Raw genomic sequence first — 27,164 nt, forward strand, 5'->3', positions numbered from 1 at the left:
CGTCTACTCTCTCTCTCTCTCTCTCTCTCTCTCTCTCTCTCTCTCTCTCTCTCTCTCTCTCTCTAATCTCCATCGTAGAGATATCACAATAAATTAAATTTGAGAACAAGTTTAGTGTTTAATTGTAGATAAATTCTACTTAATATGATAGATTTTTCTTAGCTTTCATTTTATGATATCAGAGGTAAGTTGCTATCTTGGACTTTAGCCACTATATACCGTATGATGATCACTCTCAACTCAAATTGTATGCATTTTTGTACACAACACTTCAATGTTTATAAAATATAGAGTAATTATTTTATGATATGAATCAATACCGACTTTGGTGAAAAACATTGGGGGCAATGAAAAAAGAAACTAGTTTTGGAGAACGAATCAAAACTCAGGTCGGATCCAATGAGTCATTCTCTAGAGAAGGGAGTTCTGGATTGTAGGAGGTTGAGTTGGCTTGGAGGATGAGACTGTTAATAGCTTATTCCGACAGCAGATGGTGGAGCGAAGACGAAAACTAACGTCGAAGCGACAATTGAGATTGAAATCGGAACGATGGTAGCGGTTGATGGCTGGACAACTCTTGGTGCCTAGAGTAAATTTGAACTCCTGAATGTGGGCTCAGGCAGTTGTGTGCCTAACTTGGATGAGTTGGGTTAGGGGCTTAAGTCCCACTCATTGGTGGGCTCGGATCTAGAACCCAAGAAAATGGGTTAGGCTGAGTTGTTTTTTTATTCTTTTTTGAATTGGAGGTTTTGGTTCTTATTCTAGATGGTACAGTTGCTATTCAAGTTTTTGACACCCTTGACGACGTTTGGTCTTTTGGGAGTCACAACTCGCTCTTCTAGCAGGGTGTATCCCCTAGTTATGGTTACAATCATGGTAACGGTTATCACTACTACATTTATACTATTTTTGAGACATACATAGTGCAACGATGTCATTCGGCATCAAGTCCAATGATTACCTTTCATTTTATATGCATTTTACGCCATGAATTATTTTACTGATTTATGTAATAGACGTGTTTTGTGCATTTTATTTAATTAAAATCCATTAACTCACATCACCCTTACATATGCTAATGAGGTTTGAACTTATAACATCTATGACCTCAATGTTCGAGTAGGCAAACAACTAGGCCATAGCTCGCCAACAGTCATGTACACACTAGTTACTCCTTAATAAAATCATTCTTCCATTTAGAACAATTATAGCAACACATGTACCAATGTTGTGTCTTCTAAAATGTTAAAAAGTCAAAGTCAACCACAAGAGCTTCGGTAAGTGCCAAAAAATGTTAGAGTATCGAACACGCGACATAAAACTTATAGAAGTGTCTATACTTTGGAGAGATGATCATTTTATAACTACGAAGTATGAATTTGTGTCTGATAACATAGTAGATCCGAAGTGAATTGATAGAATAAGAGAATGGCACACGATACCATTGTTACGAGGGTTTGCTCTTTAATGTTCATCAAAATATAGAGTGATTATTTTATAATTTGGAGTACCATGTGACATTATCATGTGGTGGTCTGAGCCAATAGTATCACCTTTGTTTGGTAGAAAGCACCGAAGATGGTGAAAAGAAAAATTAATTCTAAAAAACCAACCGAATAAGTACACGTCATACAAACCAACAACATTAATCCATGTGTATCATGATCCGGATCCATACGCGTCATGAGGCTCTAACTCGTTATTACCAAATTGCATAGGGTGAAAAATTAAATTTAAGAAAACTGATCAAGAAATAAGTCCTATGAACCAATGACATTAACTCGCACCGCTATATGTATCATAATCCGAGAGTCCGAGAGCATAAATGTCATGAGACTTTAACCAAGTGTTACTCATTAGGGGAAGAAAAAAAATCAAATTTAATAGAATCAATCACAATATAAATACATATAATATGTACCAATAACATTAATCCAAACCACCACGAGTATTATAATCTAAAACCAAAAACGTCACCGTTGTCATTTTTGGAAAGAGCAAAATGGTTGGGAGAAGGCAAAAGTCTCGAGATGACTAAAAAGAAAGTGGGAAGACTAAACAAACCCACCAGAGAGGAGAAGAACCAGAGTGCCTCATTCTTCTCCCTTTGAGAGACTCAGAGCTCTAATCAAACCCAATCCCTCAATCTTCAGTGGACCTCCCCATCACCAGCAACAGGTAAATACCATCGCTGCCCCTCGCTTCCTTCTTCTTCGTCTTCTTCCCTATTTCATTCTATTCTCATTTCTCTGTGAAATTCTGATTTCTCTGCTTCCAAACTCAACCGCAGCAACTGTCGACTCTCCCGGCGACCACGATCCAGGTGACCTGGTAGTTTTTAATTTCTGGCAAGACCAAAACCAGTAGCCACAATTGGATTGTTTTCGATACGAATTGGGGTCGATTCTGTTTGTCTTGACTGTTTAGGGTTTTAGGGCGGTTAGAATCGGTGATCATAGGTTTCTCAATTCTGATGGAGGCCTGTAACTGTATCGAGCCGCAATGGCCGGCCGATGAGCTGTTGATCAAGTATCAATACATTTCGGACTTTTTTATTGCTATTGCGTATTTTTCAATCCCTCTAGAGTTAATATACTTTGTGAAGAAATCTGCGGTGTTTCCGTATAGATGGGTGCTTGTGCAGTTTGGTGCATTCATCGTGTTGTGTGGCGCCACGCATCTCATTAACTTGTGGACTTTCAACATGCATTCTAGGACTGTGGCTATAGTTATGACTACTGCCAAGGTTCTGACTGCTGTGGTGTCGTGTGCCACGGCGTTGATGCTTGTGCATATAATTCCTGACTTGTTGAGTGTTAAGACTAGGGAGTTGTTTTTGAAGAATAAGGCTGCGGAGCTTGATAGAGAAATGGGGCTGATTAGGACTCAGGAGGAAACTGGTCGGCATGTTAGGATGCTGACCCATGAGATCAGGAGTACTCTTGATAGGCATACTATACTGAAAACCACACTGGTTGAGTTAGGTAGGACTTTGGCGTTGGAAGAGTGTGCGTTGTGGATGCCCACACGGACTGCGTTGGAGTTGCAGCTATCGTATACACTCCGTCAGCAGAATCCTGTAGGACATACCGTACCCATACATCTTCCTGTGATCAATCAAGTGTTTAGTAGCAACCGTGCCGTGAAGATATCGCCGAATTCCCCAGTGGCAAGACTTAGGCCACTTGTGGGAAAGCATATGCCTGGAGAGGTTGTTGCAGTTCGCGTCCCTCTCCTGCACCTCTCGAACTTCCAAATCAATGATTGGCCAGAGCTCTCAACTAAACGTTATGCCTTGATGGTTTTGATGCTCCCTTGTGACAGTGCAAGGCAATGGCATGTGCATGAGTTAGAGCTTGTTGAGGTGGTTGCTGACCAGGTAAGGAACTATAATTTTTTTTTTTAAAGTCTCGTTTATGCTATTGTTGTCTCTTTCCAAGATGGTTACTTTATGCATTTATAATATAGTTTAGGGATATATACGATGTTTCCTCTAGTATTTATAGTATAATTTTTACTCACTTTTATATATTGGATGTTCCCCATAGTATCTCTTACATATTGATATAACTTTTGTCAAATAGAAATTTCCATTTTGTTGAACCAGTGATGAAGAGTGAATTGCGGTTACTGTCTCCCCTAGTATGAAGCTAATACCAATTAATAGGGAAATAAAATATCAAAAACTATAAAGAACGTACTTCTGACTAGGATGCAGTTTTTTGTTGTTAGCTTGGGCTTCTGATTCTTAAACAGTCCTTGGATTAGGATGAAGTCACATTAGCTCCTAGGAAACTGTCATACAATCTGTAGCTTGATGCTTGCAATAATGAACCTTCATAGATGTCTTGCTTATAATAAAGGAAGAACAAAAATGTCTTGCAGTAGTTGGTGGATATAATGAGAGCAAAACATACATAGTTGTCATGTAATAACTGAAAAGATAAGAACTGGCCTTCTGAAAACATATTGAAATATTGAACTGTTTATTGTTTGCATTGTTGGTAATGGTTGTATATAATAAGAAGCATCAATTTTTCTAATCTTATGAATTAAAATACAGGTAGCAGTTGCTCTCTCACATGCTGCGATCTTAGAAGAGTCAAGGAGGGCAAGGGATCTACTAATGGAGCAGAATATTGCACTCGATCTGGCTAGGAGGGAAGCAGAAACAGCGATTCGTGCTCGCAACGATTTCTTGGCAGTAATGAACCATGAAATGAGAACTCCGATGCACGCAATTATTGCTCTTTCTTCATTGCTGCAGGAAACTGAGCTGACACCGGAGCAGCGTCTAATGGTTGAGACAATATTGAAGAGCAGCAACCTTTTGGCTACTCTGATAAATGATGTACTAGACCTTTCAAGACTTGAAGATGGCAGCCTTCAACTTGACATAGCAACTTTTAACCTCCATTCTGTATTCATAGAGGTAATGTTTACCATGAGTTGATTTTGATTCTGTTGAAGCATGCTTGAATTGATTACTGTAGCAGTTTGCCTTACAAAGATCGTTCTTATTGCAGGTTCATAATTTAGTTAAGCCTGTTGCATCTGTGAAAAAGTTGTCAGTTACACTAAATTTAGCAGCAGATTTGCCAGTTTATGCGATTGGTGATGAAAAGCGCCTTCTACAAATTATTCTAAATGTTGTTGGGAATGCTGTCAAGTTTTCAAAAGAAGGGAGCATCTCAATTACTGCTTTTGTTGCGAAATCAGAATCTCTAAGAGATTTCCGTGCTGCTGACTTTTTTCCTGTGCAAAGTGATAATCACTTTTATCTGCGTGTACAGGTTTGTTTTTCAAATACTTGATTGGATTCTTTCTGTCTTATGAATGATCAATCTTTTGATCATAAGTTAGTGTTGCAATTTACATCATCTATTTCTATTGCAGGTAAAAGATTCAGGATCTGGAATCAATCCCCAGGATCTTCCGAAGTTATTCACCAAATTTGCACAAAATCAGTCAGTAGCTACTCGCAATTCTGGTGGAAGTGGACTTGGTCTTGCAATTTGTAAGAGGTACTTCACTTTGTGCTTTGCCATATTCAACTTGATTTCTGTTTGCATATACAGTCCAACCAGTTCATGCTTAAATGAGGAGAACCAAAGAACAGGGCTTAGTCCATGTGGTCAACCACCCCCCCCCCAAAAAAAAAAAAAAAACTAGTACCTAACTAGCATTTGCTAGAGTTTTACTGCATCCTAGTTTAGGCTTTGGCATGAGGCCTGCCCCATTTTTATACTGCACAGTATCCAAAGGGGATTTGACTTATTAAGGAACAAAGAAAGAAACAGTGCAATGAGCTTATGTTTGCTATTTCACCTATTTTTTGACATTTCAAGTTTGAGTGTGAACTAGTATTGTAAGGAATTTCTTCATAAGGATGGAGTTCTGATGTCATCTCTTTATGCATGATGTATTCAGATTTGTAAATCTTATGGAGGGGCATATTTGGATTGAAAGTGATGGTCTGGGCAAGGGATGCACTTCTACTTTCATTGTGAAACTCGGCTATCCGGAGCGATCAAATGAGTCTAAGCTGCCTTTTTTGCCTAAGATGCACACAACTCATGTTCAAACAAACTTTCCAAGGTTGAAAGTTCTTGTCATGGATGATAATGGGTCAGTAACATCCACCTTTTGTTCTCCTTTTATTTAGATTAATAATCAAGGTCCACTTTGTAGTACAATAATGGATGCAGTCCAGTAACTTTTTTCTTTGTTAATTTTGGTCTATTGACCATTTTTTCTGAACCCCTTTCAAGTCTAGAAAGACAACATATTTAAATTACCGGATATTGCGAAATTCATAGTTATTACTTCTATTTTTCCAAATTTTAAAATTTGAATTCGTGTAATTATATGTTATAATTCCAAAAATTATAAATTAATTTTATATCTATTTACAAAACTTAGAACGTTGAAATCAACTCAACCAATAAGTATGCAAGCATGAATGTTTTACCTCCTTGCAAACAAGATATATGGTATCTATATAAACCTTACCAAAAGGTAGCAAGTGAAGAACCTAAAATCAACCTAACCACTAGCACGTATAATTACAGAACTTGAAATCAACGTAAAGAAATAATAGTACAAGATAACAAGAATTTAGGATTACAATTACTATATTGATTTCTACTTTTCTTGAAATTATATTAGATAAGGTCATTTTAGGAATGATAATTTAGGTTTGAGTTGGCAAAATAAAAAATTAATAAATCCAATCTTGCAGATGACTCGATGGATCAAGATAATAGAAATTTTTCCCCGATTACATCTCTAATTTAAGGGATGATTTATGGATCTGTATAGATTTTTTATTGGGTAAAATATTGTATAGTCCTTGTGGTTTGAAGTTGACATCTGTTTAGTCCTTATGGTTTTATTTTAATCTGAATAGTCCTTAAAGTCAGGATTTTTCATCCAAATCGTCCTTATGGTTTTATTTTAATCTGAATAGTCCTTAAAGTCATAATTTTTCATCCAAATAGTCCTTTAACTGAGATTCAACTGAGAAAATTGTTGGAAGGACTATTTGGATGAAAAATCATGACTTTAAGGACTATTCAGATTAAAAATAAAAATCATAATGACTATTTGGATGAAAAATTGTGACTTTTAAGGACTATTCAGATTAAAATAAAATCACAAGGACTAAACAGACCGACTTCAAACCACAAGGACTAAACAAATTTCAATTCTTTTTATTTTATCTATTTATTTATTTTTATTTTTTGCGAACAAGGATTAAGTACATTACACCTACTCTTTTTATTTCCAGGTGCTTGACTTGCACCTTGCAGAAATAACGTTTGCAATAAGATACAAGGCTAAAAGCCAGCTGAAATGTCAGGATTATTCTACAGATTGAGTTTTTTTTATCTTTTTTCTTTTTGCTAATCTGGCCTAGTCTGATATAACTTCTTTTCCAATTTTGGATTTATAATTGTACACTGTATGGATGACCATTTCAATAAGGACATGTTTGAATTCGTATTCTTACTTTTATTATAAGTTTATCAAGCACAGGGCCTAAAATTTGATTAGAACTGGTCGAGACCTTCCATTCTCAACCTTAATTTGCATTTTAGCAGAGGCAGACTAATCGAGATTGGCACCATCACTTAGACTTCGGGCTCTCCTATAAGTTGGTTTTGATCAATCACTGTCTTAGCCAGCATGTTTCAGTACTATTTCCTCCCCTTTCCTCCCCATGGCCCATTTTCCTCTACTGCTGCCAACTGTGGTCTATGCTCTGGCAAGAACTTGTTGTGATGCGCTTGATTTGTCCAGAGTTAGATACACTTGCTGGATCAACCAGTTTTCCTTTTTATCTTCATATTTTTCCATAGTGATAAATTTAACAAAGGAAAAGTAGGTAAATAGAATGGGGAAGTTAGTTTACTTTTCTTTCTAGGCACTGGATGTGTTGAGTATTCATGGTGCATATCAAACTTCCGTAAGTATGTGTATTTATTCTCTTACTTGAAGTCATTTTTATTGGAATGAAAGCAAATGAGTGTAGCAGTTCATTTATGCGGAAGATAAATGTTTTCCTAATGATCAAATTCTAGACCCTTTTTACTTTCCATGTCCTTTGAGACCATTATTCAACTTGGATATGCAAGTTTTGATGTAATCACGACTTAAGGAATACAAACTAATATGTTGATACTGAAGTTGTATAATCTTCTTTTTTCCATCAACCATGCAGAGTCAGCAGATCAGTTACGAAGGGACTCCTTGAGCACTTGGGATGTGATGTAACAACTGTAAGCTCAAGTGATGAGTTCTTGCAAGTTATTTCACAGGAGCACAAGGTGGTGTTCATGGATGTGTGCATGCCTGGCATAGATGGTTTTGAACTAGCCATCCAGATTCATGAAAAGTTTACAAAACGTCATGAACGACCAGTATTAGTTGCACTTACTGGAAACATAAATAAGATGACAAAGGAGAGCTGCATGAGGGTTGGTATGGACGGAGTTATACTCAAACCTGTTTCAGTTGATAAAATGAGGAGTGTTTTATCAGAACTACTAGAGCATCGAGTTCTATTTGAGGCCATGTAAGGATGCAGGAACATTGCTGCCGCTTAGAAAGTCTTCAATGGGAAAATTAGAGCTGAAAGCTTCTAAGCGGTAGCTATAGTGTTGTATCGTGTATATAGAATGTGTCATTTTTATTGCAACACAATAAAGGTGGATTGATGTTTTGCTGGGGGAAATTGTATGTTATGAGCTGTCTCCATGTATCCTCTTTTCTGTGCGATAGTTACAAGATATAGAAGCAAATTGAATAATGACCCATCAATGTAAACTGATTATTGTCTACTGAAAGTATAGAGCAATGTATACTTTCTTCCTTTTTTTTTTTTTTTTTTTTTCAGATGTATACTTTCTCCTATTTTGGCAAATCAATGTGGAGCAGGAACAGTTTAATTTACTGACCCAGAACATTTGCATGGAGGTGTCAAAAAAATCCACTGTTCTAAAATCTAGTTTCAGGATTCTTGATGGCGAGTAGCTCAGAAAAGAATCCCAAAGAAGAAAAATACAGAGAGAAAGTAGGAGGAGACAGAGAGTGGTGTATTCTGGATTGATCAACTATGCTCATGTGGCTATCTACCTTGGAATTGTTACAGTCAAGTTAAGATTTCTTAATCTTCCAAAGTTCCAATGCCATTTGGTCTACTATCACTTTTCGACTTTTCGAACCTGAAGTTCTAGTTTCTTCAAAACATTTGTTAGCATTTTCTTGTGAAAAGAGTGCAATACAAGGCATGAATCACATAAATCTTCTACATTATTTCTCAAATGAATCTCGCGGAAGCAAGAAAAAGTCGTTTACAAAGTAACACCAGATTCAAGGGAAAAGAACCCTTATTGCTCAGTAAGTCGGTAACATCCCATGCAAGGCCTCATTGGTGATAGAACCAGCACACCACCTCAAGCAGAAACAAGAAAACCTCAAAGGCAATTGTCCATAATTTTTCTGAAGAGTTCCTTTGGTGCTGCAATTGACAATCAAAAGTAGGTAAATAATAGATTGTATAAGATATTGAATATATAGAATGTGAGTATTCTTTAAGTGATACAAATAGTCATACCAGGCAATCCGGTGAACCTCTCAAACTGTTCATATGCCTGTCCAATGAGCATCTCAACCCCACAAACAACCCTGACCCCCGACTCGGCAGCTTCGCTCAAGAGTCTAGTCATTCTGGGGTTGTAAACGGCATCAAACACCAACGAGTAAGATCTCAGAGCATGCTGTTGAAAATAGAAAGCTATTGCCATGAGAAGTTTGAAGCGACTTCGAGTCGATCAATCAATAAGCACTTGGTGAAGGTATCCGAACATGAAACATAAGAACCGGTCTCTGGTAGCTAGAGTTTCCACGTTGAACTCTCCCAAACCATCATCACTTGAGACCAAAAAATATTTCAATGCTTTTCAAAACGCAAATGAGTTGGTTTTTTTTTTTTTTTTTCAAGGTTATAGCTCACTGTGCTCATGAAGTTCATAACTTCATACTAATTATAGGTACATGCACATTCATATATGATCATAAATATCATATATATCAAGCTCAGATGATTGTTGATAATGTAACAGAACCGAAGAGTAGCAAGTAGCAACTAGCAAACCTTAGGAATAGGTGTCTCATCAATATTCGGTTGCATTCCCACAGATGTTGAATTTGCAAGAATCGCGCCATCCTCTGGATGGAAATTTGCTAAATCAGCAAAAGGCAAAGCATCTCCTCCAACTTCATCTGCAAGTTTTCTGGCTCGATCTTGAAGAAAAAGAAACGTAGGAACAAAAACCATGGTGAACATCAACAATGAACAATGACAGTGGAAAACAAAGCTGCAGGAAATACTACTCTCATTAAGGTGTGCAAAGAAACGTTCAAATTCAAATAATATCCTACCATATATGAAAGACTAATCTATATTTAATAATGCAGAAGACAGCAAAAGTTACATGTTCAGAATGAAGCAAAACATTGCAGACCATATATGCATAACATATAAACAAATAATTCTTGAATTCATTGGAACAAAAGAGAGAAAGAGACGCTGGAACGGAGAGTACCATATTTGCGGTTGGCAATTATAATCCTAGCTCCCTTCTGCTTTGCACCATAAGCAAGTGCTTTTCCAGCACCTCCAGCACCCATGATAACGAACAACCTACCTGCTAAAGGTGAACCAATGATATTGCTTTTATCATGTGAACCTGTAAAAAGATGAGAGGGAACATGCATCACCTTAGGAAGAAAAACTCTTGCCAGAATGAAGAAAGAATAAAAAATTTAGCAAGTACAACATAATAGAAACCTCGAAGTCCATCCTCAATTGCAGAAATAGACCCAAAGTAGTCAGTATTTAAGCCAAATAATTTTCCATCAGTTGGCCTCCTTACAATGCAGTTAACAGCTCCTATTGACTGAATTGTTTGATCATCAAGAGTAAAGGTAAGTACACAAACGAACGATGTCAGCATTAAAATACAAATGGTTTGTTCACTACCTTGGCAATGGGATCAACCTCATCACAGCACTTAAGAGCAGCTTCTTTGTGAGGAATCCCAACGCTGTGTTAGATTCAAGTACTACAAATTGTTATCTTGGGATTAATACAGCAAGAACAACTTGCGGTACAAAGATATTTCGATCAGATTCAAGTCAATCCTAAGGAATATATATGTATAAAACCTTATAGAAATGTGAACCTGAATCCAGAAAAGTCTGTTGATGAGTAAGTATGGAGAAAATTTGCAATGTCATCTACCAAAAGATGTAGATAAACTCCATCAAAACCTACTGACTTGAATCCTTCATTGTATAAAAGAGGAGATTTGCTGTGGCTGATAGGCTTTCCAATAACACCAAACATTTTTGTACAAGGTCTTATCAGTCTGAAGTTGTATACATCTAATATATCCTTGATGGCAGGTTCCCCAGGAACCGAAACAATTCCTGAATGGAGCGTACCAGAAGTAAAATAACCACCAAATTTGGCACAAAGTATCCTTGAAATCAAGCCCCTCTCACCCATTGCAAGTCCTATCACTGGGACCTGAATACATGTATAGATTATGAAAAGTGGAACTTAGAATGGAAACCATCAACTTCAATTCTTATATACTGGCAATGTATGAAGGTGACTACAAAACCACAAATGAGAATTCAACTCAGCATGGAAAGAAACTATGAACAAAGCTTAAAAGTACAATACGGTATCAAGAACACCTATGCTGCTTACATGAGAATGCACAGATATCTGAATGATACGTGCTACATCAGTGATATCCAAGGCAGTGGTCGTGATCCTGACTATGTCAGCTCCAGTGGCTTGTATTCTAGCAACAAGATCTCCGAGATCCTTGACAGATGGAGTATCTTGATAGTTGTGAGAAGAAACAATAACTTTTAACTTCTCAGGCTTGTTTCCATTTATGGAGTCGATGAATTCATGAGCAACCTTCAGTCACAGGTAACAGCATTCGTAAAAGGTAATTCATGATCTACAATCCTAGTGCCGAAGTTAAACCATAACAGAATGTAAACGAATTTTCTAACATCCTAGTTGTAATGCAAGCGTAGTTTGTTTAATTCTTAGGTGAAGAAAAATGTAAAAGTATAGATCGAACATGCTTCTTCCTCTAGCTAGCTAGTGCAATGAACATGTTTAGAGTTGTACTATCAGTTCCTCAGAGTTCTATCTACAGTTCATGGATGAGATAATGTTAATAAATCGATATATAACTTTCTAAAGTTACATATGCACAAGGGAGCAGAACCTGAAACTCTACATCAATGTAATCAGCTCCAAGCTCCATTGCTAACCGAAGAATATCCTGTCGATGTTTTTCATCACCATCATACTGACCACCTTCCCACTTTGGTCTAGAAAGATGCAACATATCAGATGGGAGTTTCGAATTGCTTATATAGGCATTACCAACTTCAATACCGACACTTTTGTTTGCAGATAACATGCCATATTGAACAGTTAGGTGGATGAGCAAAGTGATAGAGGTGCATGCACGCGACTTTATAATCGTAGATAGCCATGCATCAAAACTAAAAATAAAGGTCATAGTGATCGAAATGGTTCAAAACAGAGAAACAAATAAGTTGTGGTACTTCAACAATTCGATCTTTTAGTTTTCCATCCAACACTTTTCTGTACGAGAAACTAGTAAAGGGCAAACCAGAAAAGAAGCTCTATCAGGGGTAAGAAATATTCTTGGCAAATTTACCTATAAGTGAAAAGAGTTGGCATAGGGGATTCTTTAATTAGGGTCTTAAGATCTTGATTGCTATTGAAGACCTTCAAATAATCCAATCTGATCTCCACTACATCAGCACCAAGGTCTCTTGCCTTGCTCATATCTCTCACCATCTTATGAACAGTTTCCGCCATTATCGGAGCGCAAACTAGTGTAGAACTCCCCATCATTCCCAAAAACCCTTATCTAGCAAAGCTGAAGTTCCCCAAAGTGAGAAATGACAGAATAGTAGCTCAAACTATTGAGGCTACACCACTCACGCACTCAGAAACTGATCTAAGGAGAAAGCTCCCAGGTATCTGTTTGCTTGGCCAAAACAGCCTACTTAGTTATCCTTCCCAGTTTGGGATAAGCACAGGGGGTCCACTTTACAATTTTTTTTTTACCTGCAAGTCTACTCAAGCTTCTTCTAAATAAGGGTTGAAGAAGTTAATTAGTGCAGACTGCAGACCCCTCCCTTGCCTGGCCGGGGTCATGTCTATAATGGCGGAATATACGATCGACATTGATGGAAAGTAATGGCAAAGAAAGGTAGCTCAGATTCCTCAGAATATTCGACACCGACATCATATTTCAAAGCAAGAAAATAACCGAGGAGTCCTCTTAGCAATTGCAATGAAAATAATTAAGCAACATATTCAATGTCCATTGCCATAGCCTAGCCAGGGTAGCTGCATGAAGCTATAAACCGATGGAGAAATAATCTTCTATCTCTCCAAGGTGGATATGTGTGCTCCTTATTAGAGAGTTGCAATACGGGAACTGAACAACTGAGGCATTCGAGGAGCTTCATTATGAAAACCGGTGAATCTATGAGTTTGAATCAACAGAATCCTTATAAGTCATCCCTTATTACAACACCAACTGTGGAAGTAGATATATTGGTGGAATCCTCATTGTTTGCTACAACTATATATGATTCAGTAGTTAATTTCAATTGATGATGAGATATAATCTGATGATGGCAAATTAATTTGTACTCATTTTCGCAACTGCATAGTTAGATTTCGAGACCGTTAAGACGTAGAAGAAGTTGTTGAAAATGAGAAATCAAGGTTGGTTGGAGTCTTTGTCGACATGAATTATTGATGAATGAAAATTATTAATGGTTGCATGCAAATATATACAAAACGTGAGAAATGCATGAAAAAGGTTGATATAGCTTTTCATGCTTCACACCTACAACCTGCCATGAAAGCAATATGTCTATAGGCATTCAATCATGCAATTAAGAACCTAGTCATGTGTCAAAGTTTGAGATCAAGGTATCCAAATTCATTCAAGCTTTTGAGAGTTTGAGAAGTTAGAGAGTCCATGAGTAGAGACTTTTGCTAGACTAGCTTGGTGAAAGAGTTCCTCGAGAGATTATAAGAATTAGTGCCTCAGTATGGTGATGAGAGAGAGAGAGTACATCCTGATTAGAGGATACCAAGAGGGAGTGATGTTTTTACCACTTCACCGAAGTCTAGTCACTATTGTGAGATCGTTTCTTGTAAACTCATTAATTTACATAATGAATAAGAATTGTTGTCTCGGGATGTAGGCACATTTTTCCAACCTCGTCAAACATATATTGTATCTTCTTGAATTTGTTTATTCGTTGTTACTTCCACAAATCATAAGTAAGGTGCGTTAAACAAAGTTATATCTTAAGAGGATCAATTCTTCATTGACCTTGTATTAACTATTAAGGCGACAGTTTGCTCTTAAGTCTTAATATATAGGATGACCAAAAATATATAAAGAATATCACTTAGCTTAATTCTACCAAAAAAAAAAAGAAAAAAAAAAAGAACAAAGTAGGTCATTAGGGTTTTAAAATGAGAAGTTGCACATATACAATGATATAACTAATGCGTCATTAGTTGAACTCACGGTTTCCCATTTACAAAGGAATTACTAGTGCGACTAGACCAAATATTAGGGGAACACCACCATATATACTTCAAAAAATTCCTATCATTCTCTATCATTCCTTACCTAGCAAGCTGAATAAAGAATTCTCCAAAGTCCTAACTGAACTCGAAATATTGAGGCTACACTACTGGCTCTGAATCTGATCTAAGAAGGTCCCGTTATATGTTTACATGTTTGGCCAAACAGCCTTCTCATTCTTCCCAAGGTTTAGCACGAAGACAGGTTCTTGGCAAGGGCAGTGGTGCACTTCACTAAGCTTTCCAACCTGTAAGTCTTCCTTAGAAAAAAATTATCAGAAGAACGTAGTACGTACAGACCGTTCCCTGTAGTCATGACTCCCCAGGACTGTGACCCCTTGAACCACATTTCCATACTCTCAACCTCTTATATAAGAAGCAAAGAAAGGCAGCTCATCAGTGTTGTGTCATATTCGAATATGACACCACAGTGACCACACTGAGATAATGATCAAAATAATTGAGAAAGAATGGTCCTCTTAACTCATGCAGAAGAAAGCGAATCCAGTAAAAGTGGGCAAGCTATCCAGTGTTGGTGGAAAAAGAGAAATGAACTCTAAATAGTGAAACAAGCTTGTGAGTAACTGAGTATTGTGACCACTGACCAGTACTGATGTAATCTTCAGTAGGCCATAAAGGCTTTTCAAGAAATCTACATCCTTCTTTTGAATTTGATTGTCCTTTATCTTTGAGCTAAAATTCTACTCCCTATTCGTTGAGCTACATTTCTTCCTCTGAGCTCAACAGAATCAGGCTAGTAGTAAAAATAGATAGACACAAGAAATCACATCTGCTTTGCCATATCCTGCTTCTGTCCCATATTTATTGTAAAAGATAGCAGGGATGCCACAGAAAACACTTCCTACCACGACTAGAAATTTCCCCAATAACACATCTAATACACAGCACAAATCATCAGTGGCTTCTGTAAACAGAATGAAACCAATGTTCGACAGCAGTGACTTAATTTTTTTTCTTCCAAATTGGATTGGTACAAGGGTGCAGTAGTATTTGTAGTAGTGATCCTTATATATCGTATTAACAATCCAAAGATGGTCATATCTATTTGACATGGCTTCTTCCTATACGGCTATACCTATGAATTTCATCGGACAATTCACAACTACCATCTTTCTTTTAACTTATATATGTCCGTTTGCTAACAAAACACTTTTTTTTTCTTTTTTTTTTTTTGTAATTAATCTAACAAAACACATTTGAGACACAGAAAAGATCTAACGATTTTTCGGTCTAAATCTTTTTGAAAGGCAACACTACTGTAGTATATATATACCGTACACCCTGTCAATAAATGGATTAGAATGCATTTTCAGATTTTCTTCACCCCTTGAAATGCCATTCTCTTCCTAACCATTTCAGCTTCCTTCCATTTCCCACTAGCACAATACAAATTTTGTCAATAAAAACAAAGATTGTCTCGTTATGTGAATCTGCTATTCTGCTACTTTCTGATGAGCTTCCTTCCATTTCCATTTTTGCGTTGCACGTAACAAAGCACACAAAAAAAAAAAACAAACACAACCAAACTAAAACAATTGAACACATGGAGATGCAGCATTGGGTCACTGAAGCTAGCTAGGCTCAACACAACATGTCATAGAACCAACATTTCTCTGTAATATTGCTTCAAGATTTGGTCTGGCAATCTGGCATGATCAATTTTGTGTTTGTAAAAATACATGTACTATGGGAATATTGAAAGAAAAATTATTAACAGTCCATCAGATGTATAACATATATATCTACTCTGCATCACCTTATACAGTACCAGCATATAGAACACTGTTTATAAACGACCCACGAAGGTCTCCTAAGTGCTATGTTATCTATAACTGTTTTCGTTGATGTGGATATATGACTGACATACAAATTTAGTTTTCCAAGTTTTTTGCAGTTTACCAGTTACATAATGAAATTGTAAAACATTGAATATAACGGCCTTGCAATTTTGACAACAATTACTAGTTTATTGGTTCTAAACATCCATAAGCTGGTTAAGCTCAGTAAATCTTAGAAACTCAACTGAGCAAATGATCAGCAACCAAGAGACCGAAAAGGACTGAAGGAAACCTAAATCAGGATTTAGATCAAAATCTGAGATGGAACATGTGGAGGATGCGTCTTTGGTGGGCTGTAATCTGCAAAATTTACTTCCTCAGTAGTCCCATGACTCCCATCAAGAACACCATCTTGGTTTGATGGAAACTTATAATCCGTGCCTTGTTGACGATCACTTCCATTACTACTAGGTGCCACTTGCAAACTCCTTGCTGTCAAAGGAAACCCAAAAGTATAAAAATCCCAATCCACAAGAAAAAACAAAACCTTCAGACTATTGAAAATCTTGACGAGTTATGTAAAGAGAAAGTTTCATATTTACATTTACCTCTGATAGTAGTGACAGAGATCAAACAAAGAAAGAACATAACAGAAAGAACAAGGCGCTTGCATGGTACCATTGCCATATCTTAAAAAGATCTTGATGATCTGCTATATGTTATCTATCTTTTGCTGTATATATAGACTTCAAGATCTAGGGGCGGCTCTCTATGAATTATTCCTCTCTTTTTTATGAGGTCCGCAAGTTTCACATAACAGCCAATCCGATAGTTCACAATATAGGTAGATAGATACTAAACAACAACTAATGTTATAATACAGATGCACTTGTTCTTAGTTATATATAGTGAGTTGGAACAGTTGTTTCCTTGATGCCTCAGTACTCTACATGATTGCAGAATCTAGACCAATTACAATATAAATTTGGTAAGCATATAGTTGGCAGGCTTGTCTTATTTTATAAAAGCATAGAAGCAACAGCTCATAGGAATTCACATAAACCTATACTTACCCTTGTTCCTTTATTTCCAAATGTGCCAAGAGATGAAAACACACACAGCATTTGACTGCATCCCTTAATATTTGTAGCTTAGTTGATAGACGTTAGCAGAAATCTAACCTTCCCAATGAAGTCTTAAGGTTCTCTGTATTATTATATCTAGGGAAGCCAAGAGAATGCCAAATTTAAACCAATCACAAGGAATATGAAATCAAGTAGATCAAGGATAAGGATAATGTATTCCTGATGAATATGAATATGAATACTAGAGTAAGTTATCTCTCTCCTTAGGGAAATCAAAAAATTAAAGAATTTGAAAATATAGTGAAAGTCTGCAAGAGATGGTAAACTGAACTTGCAGCAGCTAGGTAGTTACAGCACATAGGTACCAACCAGACGCAAATGATCACTGGGGCAAACTGTGGAATCGTAATCAAGCAAGCAAGCTAGTAAGCAATTTGTACTTGATGTTGAAGGAAGACGAGGACTGGTCGTCATCTGTGGTAATTATTCCATATTCAAATGTCATGAGAGCAACTCTCACCTTCTCATAATGATCATTGGGGAGAAATTTCGGACAGAATAAGCAAGTCCAACCTTTTGACCTTCTAGATGAATAAATACCAGCTCCCTGCGGCACAGGTTCCATAGGCTTCAAAGAATCAGTCATCTGACATGAAGAAGACTAATAGAATGGGATTTCCATGATAAGGACTACAGGATAACATTAGGAAACCATGATTATCATGCAACTTGACAAATAAGATTTCAGCATCATGAAGACTGGGGAATCCAGCTTCCCAGTTTAACTGTGTCAATCCTCTTTCCAGGTGGCTCACATAAACCTCAAAACTCCGGGATGCTCTAGAGCCTAGAATAGGATATTGTACGGATACTGCACAAGTGAACATAACGAATGGTGCATTACCAGCAGAAATTTGGGGATCAGTTGGAGGCACATCTAGCGGCAACCACATCCCTACGCCAACTTTGTTGTCTAATACCTCAAGAAATTCAGATAAGTTTATGCTTATAGGCAGGACTGAAATTATAGAGTTTCCTTCCCCCTCTGCCAGGAATGGACTATTCTTAATCATTGGCAATGACTACAGGCTCCAGTGTTTTTCAACTAGCTGATGTTGCGGTAGCTTGTTGTTGATGGCAGTTTGCAGCCATTAACAACAGTTCCTGGTAGACTATCAGAACCATTTTTGTTGTATGCATCCATTACAACTGGAGTATCTCTTCAACTTATACATGGAATGTTTGTTTCTTAAACAGTAAACACATCTCAGTTCCTTGACTTCCTTCAACCACTAACATCAACAAAGTACGGATTCCTAATTTCAAAATTTATGTACTGTAGTGTAATGTACACCTCGTCCATAAATGGATTAGAATTCTTCCCTGCAACAAAACACAGTACCTCGTTTCTCACCTCAATCCAACTACAACCAGGCATTTTCTTCACCCCTTGATCTGCCATTCTCTTCCTAACCATTTCAGCTTCCTTCCATTGCCCACTTGCACAATACAAATTTGACAATAACACATAGCTCGTCTCATTATGTGGTTCTGTTATTTTCAGAGATTCCCCAAAATATTTTCCAAATCCCAACTCCCCATGCACAGAACATGCTCCAAGCAGAGCTTCACACGAGCTGGTCTTAGCACTATATACTGAACAATACTTATCAGCCAATTTCTTCGCTTCAGCTAAGTAACCACCTCTTCCAAGCATATCCACCATGCATGCCACATGATCTTTTTCAGGAGAGAGCCCATAAATTGTCTGCATCGATTCAAAAATTGCACGACTTTCCCCGATCAATCCAGAATGGCTGCAAGCCATCAACAAGCCGATAAAGGTAACATTATCTGGTTTGAACCCAGTCACCACCATCTGTTCAAAAACTTGTAGAGATTGGATAGCTTTTCCATGTAATACAAATGCAAACAACATCGCATTCCAAGATACCAAATCCTTGTGCAATATTTCATGGAATGCACGGATGGACCCTTTCAAATCCCCGCATTTAGCATACATGTTAACCAGGCCATTCCCAATAAACGCATATGTATGGAAACCATAGTGAATTATGCAGGCATGGAACATTTCCCCGCGTCCAAGTAATGCCAAGTTCGAACATGCATGAAGGACAGCAGCAAAACTGAAATCATCTGGTTTGAGTCCAGTCCTCAACATATCAACAAAGAAGATTGCAGCTTCTTCACCATGTCCATTTCTTGCATACCCTGAGATCATAGACGTCCATGAGACAATATTTTGTTCACCGGATAGCTGAAATACACGAAGTGCTTCATGAGTATTTCCCAGTTTCATGTAGGCATCAATCATCGCATTCCAGGACACCTGTGTCAGCATATTACCGGACTCAAACACCTTAACCGCATCGTCAAGGCAACCTAATTCAGCATAAAAACTCAAAACCGAGTTCTTCACCTCCACAGAAGAGCTCCAACCACTTTTAATGATGACAGCATGCAGCATGCAACCACACCGAAATTCCAATGTCTCCGCGCAAGCACTCGTAACAGCACTGAAAGTCCACTGATCTGGCCGGCATAAACTCTCTCTCATCTCTCTCAACAATCCCAAACACAACTCCACTTCCCCATTTCGCGCGTAACCCACAATCATAACATTCCAAGCTATCTCCACCCTCCTAGGCATTACACAAAACACCTCACGAGCCGCGTCAAACAGTCCCGAGTTTGTGTATGCAAACAACAAAGAACACCAAGTTACTTCATTCCTAAGTCTCATCTCCTCAAACACTCTATTAGCACTACAAGGGTCCAAGCATTTCCCATACATATCAACAAGCGCATTGTTAACCGGCAAGTAAGACTGGTAACCCAAAACAGTGACTAAACCATGCAAAGTGGCTCCACATTTAAGGCTACTTGCCGCGGCGCAGGCTCTTAACACGGCGGTGAAGGTGAAGTGATCAGGGGTGGCATTGGAGATTCTCATGCGGCGAAGAAAAGAGAGAGCTTGGTGGTGAAGACCCAGATGGGTATAGTTGGTGAGCATTGCGTTCCAAGCAATGGAGTCTCTGTGAGGCATTTCGTCGAACAGTTGGCGTGCGTGTTTTATGTGACCCATTCTTGCGAGGGCTGCTATCTTCGACGTCGTTTTGATCAGTGTTTTATTGCATCTCATTTCTTGACTTTCTGAGGAAGAATGCCACAAAGCTCAAGGTCCTCTTTCTGAAGTTGGCCACAATTTTTAAGGTCCCTTTTAACAAAAAAGAGGACAAATGTCAGCAAGTTGGCTAGGAATGTTAGAGACAATCAAACAAATTGACGGTTGGTAGTAATAAAACTACCTATCTTAAGTTTGAGCAAGTTGAGTTGGAGCAAATGTGTAGACTACCAATGTGTGCATGTCTATTAGCCACAACATTTTGCATCACGATACACAAAACGGATTTGAAAGAAAACAAAAGCACTAACCTACCTCTTACAATCTTCCAACTTCCAAGAGCAAGTTCGTCTATTATTTGACATAGTTTGAGCCAAATCTACATAGGTACATTGGTGCATGTTCAACTCTTGTATGTACACTTAAGACTTAGGAGTCTGTTGGCAAGTTGGCAACGACTAGTTCCCTCCAACATGCACTTATGCAGGATTACATTCTTTGAGAGATCGTATATTGCTTAAATTCATTGTAGAATAATTACTTTTTACACCTGAAAGAAAAAAGAATGATAATTGTAAAAATCAGATGAACTGAGTCTTCTTCTTTTTTCTTTAAGTGTGAGTTGATCTAATCACAATATAGCACAAAATAATATTGTTTACAAAGATTTATCACTCCCGCAAAGAGCTCTATATTTCAAGCTTGTTTGAAAAATGGCATTTCATACAAACACATGATTCACTAATCTCTCATTCAAATGCACCCACTACTAACTACTAATAACAGGGGTGCTTGGGGTGTACTTCTCTTTGAGTCTGAAGGCTCTGCTGACAAGGCGCTGTTTCTCATGCCTAATAGGGGCATATAGAACAGGCAAGAATTTGACGACTTGAGGTGACAAACCTCAAGAGGTACTCTCTACAACTTTCCTGAAGAGTTCCTTTGGTGCTGCAATTTACAGTTAAACTGCGTAAGAGGATGATGACAAAACTATATAATATCGATCTGTGTAATATAACTAAATCTTACCAGGCAATCCAGTGAACCTCTCAAACTGTTCATATGCCTGTCCAATGAACATTTCTGAGCCACTAACAACTATGGCACCAGACTCTTCTGCTTCCCTCAGGAGTCTGGTTATTTTGGGGGTGTAAACAGCATCAAAAACCAAGGTGTAAGATCGTAGAGCATGCTGCAAAAACAGAAAGGCAATTTACTAAAGAGGTCCGAGTATTTATATAATGTTGCACCACATAGTTTAGAATATGTAAGGCCAACTGACAATTATCATGCAACAGAATAGGAGGGAGACAAACCTTAGAAATGGGTGTCTCATCAACTTTGGGCTGCATTCCAATAGATGTTGTGTTTGCAAGAATCATGCCATCCTCTGGGTGGAACTTATCTAGATCAGAAATTGATAAAGCCTCTCCTCCAATTGTGTCTGCAATTTCTCTGGCTCGATCTTGAGAAAAACCAATAAGCATATACTAAGATTAAAAAATCCCAGTGAATTGGATCTTGAAATGAAATGTAGAAATGGACAGTGAGGAAAAAAGAAGTAGCTCAGTAGAAAAGCCAATAATAATGTTGAGCAATAATATGAGGTGTTAGTGTTACTCACTTCATGTACAGAACATAATAACACTTTTTTTAGCAGCAATAACATGACAATAGTATAGATCTGTACTAAAATAATGAGACTTTAAAATAGTAGTTGATCTTTTTTCTTAATAAGTACGAACCTATGAAAATTGAATATGGTCCCTCTGCTCCATGGTATCAAACTTGTTAAATACAAGCAATTAATTAGAAGAGATTCAGGTCATGTCAAACAGATATGGAAGCTAAGGATATCAGTATAAATACACAATCATGGGGATTTCTAACTGAGAGTAATGTTTGCTGGGTGTCACCAGACATTGCACCTCGTTGATGAGGGAGAAGTTTAAAAGGTCGGATAACAAGCTGAGCACTATGGGTTTGTCTAGTTATGTCAATTATATGGGTCATCTACGCTTTAACGATGATATAGGGCAGCAAGTGGACAAGGCTTGGTCAAGTTTATGCTTTGTGCAGCTCTTTCGCCTCTCCAGATTTCAGAGACATAATAATATCACACATTATTTTTTATTGAAAAGCTATGTTATCTACTTTTCTTGATAAGCTGACTATCCCAGTCCAGTTAGACTATGAAATGTGACCGCGAAGAGCCAAGAAAACGGAAATCAGGGTAAAGGTGTTTAGAAGCATGAAGAAACATGGAACCTATTTCAAACAACAAAATATTACAATTCTCTGAACTAAAAATATATTTGTTTACAGGTAACCTTCATCTTCTATAAAGGTCAGCATGGATAGTAAATTGACCCAAAGGAGAACAAAATTGATCATTGTCAATAGATATAGAATAAAGGAGCAGAACAAAAACAAAAATCATACGCTTATTGATTATAACAAAAATAAATAAAAAGGAAGAAGAAGCTGGAACTAATTCAACTAACCATAGGTGCGGTTGGCAATCACAATCCTTGCTCCCTTTTGTTTTGCACCATAAGCAAGGGCCTTGCCAGCTCCTCCAGCACCTATGACGACAAAGAGCCTACCAGCTAAAGGAGAACCAGTTACATGGGAACCGTTTAGTGAACCTGTAAAAGGGAGATAAGCAGAAACTCAGACACCCCTTGAGAAAAATTATTCATAGAATAAAGAAAGAGAGAAGGAAAATTAGTAGTACAACAAGATTCAAACCTTGCAGTCCATCCTCTATAGCAGAGATAGCCCCAACGTAATCCGTATTTAATCCATATAATTTTCCATCATTTGGTCTCCTTATAATGCAATTAATCGCTCCTATTGACTGAATATCATGATCCAGCAAGAAACAATTATGAACAAGTATTAGTAAAAAAAAAGTGAATTATATGTACCAGTATGAATCAATAGTCAGTCAACTAATCAAACAAAAATGTCAACACTGGTAATATTAGAAAATAAATCATTCACTACCTTTGCAACTGGATCAACCTCGTCACAGCACTTAAGTGCAGCTTCCTTGTGAGGAATTGTAACACTGTAAGGAATAAAGACAACAAGCTGTGATCTTGATGTAATAAGAAATTGAACTTTATACTACTATTTATAATCAACTCTAAAGACTATGAACCTGAAACCAGCAAAATCCGCCGATGAGTAAGTCTTGAGAAAATTGGCAATGTCATCCACCAATAAATGTACATAAACTCCATTGAAACCTACTGACTTGAATCCTTCATTATGCAAAATAGGAGATTTACTGTGGCTGACGGGCTTTCCAATAATACCAAATACCTTTGTGTCGGGCCCTATCTGTCTGAAATTGTATAGATTCAAGATATCCTTGATAGTAGGTTGACCAGGAGCTGAAACTGCTCCTGAATCAATCGTGCCAAAGGTAAGATAACCACCAAATTTGGCGCAAAGTATCCGTGAAATCAAACCTCTCTCACCCATCACAAGTCCTATTATTGGTACCTGAAATTCCACCAAAAAGTCAAATTTTGTTCTTATCTTAAGAATGATATAAAAAAAAAATGCAATGACTCACGGAGAAGACAGTCTATGCTCTGAAAAAAGGAGAAGACAGTCCCTGCAGGCACATTTACGTGCACATACAAAGGAAAGAGACAGTAACTTGAGCTATTTTTGCATCCTATTGTTGTTCCCTCTATCAAAATGATATGTTTATCTACAATTGACTCTTGATCTCCTGAGGAAATCAGTTTCTAAACCAAATAAGCAATCTCCCTACACTTGTCCCCCATTAGATGAACCCCATTTATTTGACTGGTATGTTACTTATTAATTATAGTATCATCTTATATATCAGCAAAATATTATCCATTATTTACCATTGGTATTATAGTGAAATAAGTATAGCACTACTCAACATGCAAACAATCAAACTACTCCTGTGATCAATAAACATTACAGGTACTATCTGAGGTGGTGTAGTATACAAGATTCTCACTAGCGGGTCAGTAGATGATTTCTGTAGACGGTCTTTCCCCCCTTGACGGAAGGTTGTCTCCCATTACAAACCCACTGGCCTACAGGTCACACCACCACAGTGCTAGTTTCCTTAATACAGTGCCAAGGCTAAGCTCATATTTTCACAGTTGTACCACTACCATCAATCATATATTTCAGTCAAAGGTCTTACCTATTATCTAATGTACCATATAAAAGAGAAGAAAACATGATTCTCTATAGACCATTGGTCTCTATGGTTTAAGATTATTGAATTGGCCAGGGTATGCAAGGCTTACTAGTGTGAGGTACTGGGAAGGTCGTGTTCATTTTCAAACCACTAGCCTCCAATCGGGAAGTAGTTATCTTTATGTTTTGTTGAGGCTCAACTCATATATACAGTACACTATCACTAACATAAAGCATATAAAATTCACACCTAGGTCAACCATATATATATGCACACATTGATTTAGATCGATCAACAGACTGGTATATATAAGCTACTTACAAGAACAGTGATCTAGAGTTCAATTAAAAAAGGAAACAAACTCTGCACCAAGCTGAAAATACTGCAATAAATATCACACCACCTACATTGCTTACTTGAGAATGCACGGTTATTTGAAATATGCGAACTACATCAGTGATATCCAAGGCAGTGGTCGCAATCTTCACAATATCAGCTCCAGTGGCTTGTATTGCTGCAACAAGATTGCCAAGAGCCTCAACAGATGGAGTTTCTTGATAGTTGTGAGAAGAAACAATAACTTTGAACTTTTCAGGCTTCTTATCACGTATGAAGTCAACAAATTCTTGAGCAACCTTTAACAGAGGTAATAACATTAGTAAATAAACAAAACTTTTGATAACAAAAAACATAAACATAAGTTGAATGATCTAGCTGTTGTCATTATCAGGTTACATAGCTTACGATATCAACATGCCAAATAACGAAAAATGCTTTATAGTTACATAGTCATTAAGAGTAACCTGAAGCTCAACATCAATGTAATCAGCCCCCAACTCCATAGCTAATCGCAGCGCATCTAGTCTACTCTTCTCATCGCCATCATACTGACCACCTTCCCACTTTGGTCTAGGAAAACATACATAATGTCAGATACAAAGTTGTCTCATACTAGCACAACAAACAAAACAAGCTCAATGACATAAAGACATTGATACCTATAAGTGAAAAGAGTGGGCAAAGGTGATTGGTCAATTAGGGTCTTGACATCTTCACTGGAATCAAAGACCTTCAAATGGTCCAATCTAATCTCCACAAGGTCAGCACCAACGGCTTTGGCCCTGCCCATTTCAACCACCATCTTGGCCACCGACTCCGCCATTATCGGAGCGCAAATCAGCGTTGAACTCTTTCTCATTCCTCCACCACCCACTTGAGCTGAAGCAACCTGAAGCCCAGAAACACAGTGAAGTCGCAAACTTTATCACATTTTCAGGTGCCCAATGATCCGAAAAAGTTGAACAGAATGTAAAAAAGCTCGAGAATTTATACAACAAACTCAATCAGAGACAGAGAGAGAGGGAGAGGTTACCGTGAGGGTTGGAGAGTCCATTTGGTCTGGTTGGTGTTGAGAGCTGGAAACAAGCCAAGTAGATGCTGCTGATTTTAAGTGATTGGGGTTTGGTGAGAGCCCAAAGGGAATTTGGATTCACTGTCCCTCTCCCTGTCCTCAACTAACGTAATGACACGTGATACTCAACTTAACCCCTGCTTGACCGAGTTGGGTTTATCTGTATTCACGTATTGAGGCTTTTAAAGGGGTAAATGGTCATTACATAGTCATTTAGTTGCTTCTTCAATCATGATAGCCACACATTTTGTGAGACATGTTATATCATATAGTATACTAGAATTTTCTGACGAAGTTAGGATAGGTCTATATTCATACCCAGGTTCATCATCTTCCTCCCGCCTGTAATATTTTTCTTCTCTAACTGATAAGACAGATTCAGAAAGTTGTTTCGTAGACATGAATTTTCAACACCTCGTTACAAAGGGTAGCAGTAGCAGCAGAATTCACCAACACAGTAACATTACAATAGGGCCTTGTTCTCTTCAATTGAATGCAAAATTTTTGGTCAAAGTCCTAAACTATTTAGATAAACAGAGCAAATGGTCATGAAACCAAAACGCCGGAAATTGAAATGAAGAGAGGAGAGTACCTGGTCACGTGACTTGTCACCGACGACGACGAACATGGAGCAGTGCTTGTAAGGATTCTGATGCCCTCGTCAACCATCTTGCTCATCTTTCGTTGGAGACAAGACAATATGTCATCCCCACTGGTCCTTTGGAGCCGTCAATATTAGTTTACATCTTTTAATTTTTAGAAATTGTCTAGAATACGCCTTTAGGTTTTGCACGCACCAAACGGACGCTACGGAAGGGCATTCGTGGCTTTTCCTTAAGAGCTGTAAATTGGCTTTTAACCATTGTGATGATGAGGGGCAATTCTGGAAGACATAAGAGACCTAGAATTACACCATAGAGAAGATAGAGGTTGTGCTCCGTTGGCCCGCATCGGAGAGAAAGGCTAAAGGGGTTGCCCATATACCGTTTAAGCGGCCAATTTCCAGCCTCACGCCTAGCATCAACGAATGCCCAGATCGAGTACTGCAAGAAGAACGTGGTGTAAGGCATGTAATCCGGTTAAAGGTTGGCGAGAAGAATATGGACTGTGGAGAGAGGGTTAGACCGTCAATGGTTGGACTGTGGGTTTGGTCTATTGTTTTCAAAGTCATAAATGCCCTCACAGTTTTACCATAACATAATCATCATACTGCTAACGGCAGCTAAGTTTCGAATTTACTTCTTTACCCTTTCACTTCAGATTGTGTAGACTGGAAGATGT

General features: G+C 37.8%; 4 protein-coding genes across 4 annotated transcripts; 1 reads left to right on the forward strand and 3 right to left on the reverse strand.

The window, feature by feature from the left end:
• Positions 1-2,075: 2,075 nt before the first annotated feature.
• LOC101311033 (ethylene receptor-like) lies at positions 2,076-8,368 on the forward strand. The gene is made up of 7 exons (XM_004288038.1): positions 2,076-2,178; positions 2,291-3,379; positions 4,064-4,432; positions 4,527-4,793; positions 4,897-5,024; positions 5,431-5,628; positions 7,724-8,368. Exons 2-7 carry the CDS (start codon positions 2,474-2,476, stop codon positions 8,079-8,081), a joined length of 2,226 nt encoding a protein of 741 aa, XP_004288086.1. The 5' UTR covers positions 2,076-2,178; positions 2,291-2,473; the 3' UTR covers positions 8,082-8,368.
• A 610-nt stretch (positions 8,369-8,978) lies between these two features.
• On the reverse strand, positions 8,979-12,481 carry LOC101303651 (bifunctional 3-dehydroquinate dehydratase/shikimate dehydrogenase, chloroplastic-like). Its single transcript, XM_004289202.1, has 10 exons — positions 12,282-12,481; positions 11,820-11,925; positions 11,282-11,500; positions 10,749-11,095; positions 10,547-10,610; positions 10,355-10,463; positions 10,110-10,253; positions 9,659-9,807; positions 9,119-9,281; positions 8,979-9,022 (listed from the first exon to the last, which is right to left on the reverse strand). The coding sequence occupies exons 1-10, from the start codon at positions 12,479-12,481 to the stop codon at positions 8,979-8,981; spliced, it is 1,545 nt and encodes a 514-aa protein (XP_004289250.1).
• Positions 12,482-18,414: 5,933 nt separating this feature from the next.
• Positions 18,415-20,292, reverse strand: LOC101303942 (pentatricopeptide repeat-containing protein At2g36980, mitochondrial-like). Its single transcript, XM_004289203.1, has one exon. It carries the CDS (start codon positions 20,290-20,292, stop codon positions 18,415-18,417), a length of 1,878 nt encoding a protein of 625 aa, XP_004289251.1.
• Positions 20,293-20,848: 556 nt separating this feature from the next.
• Positions 20,849-25,883, reverse strand: LOC101311317 (bifunctional 3-dehydroquinate dehydratase/shikimate dehydrogenase, chloroplastic-like). Its single transcript, XM_004288039.1, has 11 exons — positions 25,845-25,883; positions 25,471-25,700; positions 25,276-25,381; positions 24,889-25,107; positions 23,441-23,787; positions 23,284-23,347; positions 23,026-23,134; positions 22,779-22,922; positions 21,591-21,739; positions 21,304-21,466; positions 20,849-21,222 (listed from the first exon to the last, which is right to left on the reverse strand). The coding sequence occupies exons 1-11, from the start codon at positions 25,863-25,865 to the stop codon at positions 21,179-21,181; spliced, it is 1,596 nt and encodes a 531-aa protein (XP_004288087.1). The 5' UTR covers positions 25,866-25,883; the 3' UTR covers positions 20,849-21,178.
• Between the last annotated feature and the right edge of the window lie 1,281 nt (positions 25,884-27,164).

This window comes from Fragaria vesca, linkage group LG1 (genome assembly GCF_000184155.1).
Source record: "Fragaria vesca subsp. vesca linkage group LG1, FraVesHawaii_1.0, whole genome shotgun sequence".
In the NCBI taxonomy this organism is placed as follows: domain Eukaryota; kingdom Viridiplantae; phylum Streptophyta; class Magnoliopsida; order Rosales; family Rosaceae; genus Fragaria; species Fragaria vesca.

What these genes read in the sequence shown, in the direction of transcription:
- LOC101311317 (XM_004288039.1), bottom strand. Translation starts at nt 25,865, where the DNA reads ATGGACTCTCCAACCCTCACG. An exon ending in AGGTTGATCCAGTTGCAAAG is followed by an intron (nt 23,135 to 23,283) that starts GTAGTGAATGAT and finishes CATGATATTCAG; the next exon opens with TCAATAGGAGCGATTAATTG. An exon ending in GATTGCCAACCGCACCTATG is followed by an intron (nt 21,740 to 22,778) that starts GTTAGTTGAATT and finishes GTTTTTCTCAAG; the next exon opens with ATCGAGCCAGAGAAATTGCA.
- LOC101303942 (XM_004289203.1), bottom strand. Translation starts at nt 20,292, where the DNA reads ATGAGATGCAATAAAACACTGATCAAAACGACGTCGAAGATAGCAGCC.
- LOC101303651 (XM_004289202.1), bottom strand. Translation starts at nt 12,481, where the DNA reads ATGATGGGGAGTTCTACACTAGTTTGCGCTCCGATAATGGCGGAAACT. An exon ending in ACATTGATGTAGAGTTTCAG is followed by an intron (nt 11,501 to 11,819) that starts GTTCTGCTCCCT and finishes CTGTGACTGAAG; the next exon opens with GTTGCTCATGAATTCATCGA. An exon ending in GAGGTTCACCGGATTGCCTG is followed by an intron (nt 9,023 to 9,118) that starts GTATGACTATTT and finishes TGTCAATTGCAG; the next exon opens with CACCAAAGGAACTCTTCAGA.
- LOC101311033 (XM_004288038.1), top strand. Translation starts at nt 2,474, where the DNA reads ATGGAGGCCTGTAACTGTATCGAGCCGCAATGGCCGGCCGATGAGCTG. An exon ending in ACTTTTATCTGCGTGTACAG is followed by an intron (nt 4,794 to 4,896) that starts GTTTGTTTTTCA and finishes TTTCTATTGCAG; the next exon opens with GTAAAAGATTCAGGATCTGG. An exon ending in GGTCTTGCAATTTGTAAGAG is followed by an intron (nt 5,025 to 5,430) that starts GTACTTCACTTT and finishes TGATGTATTCAG; the next exon opens with ATTTGTAAATCTTATGGAGG.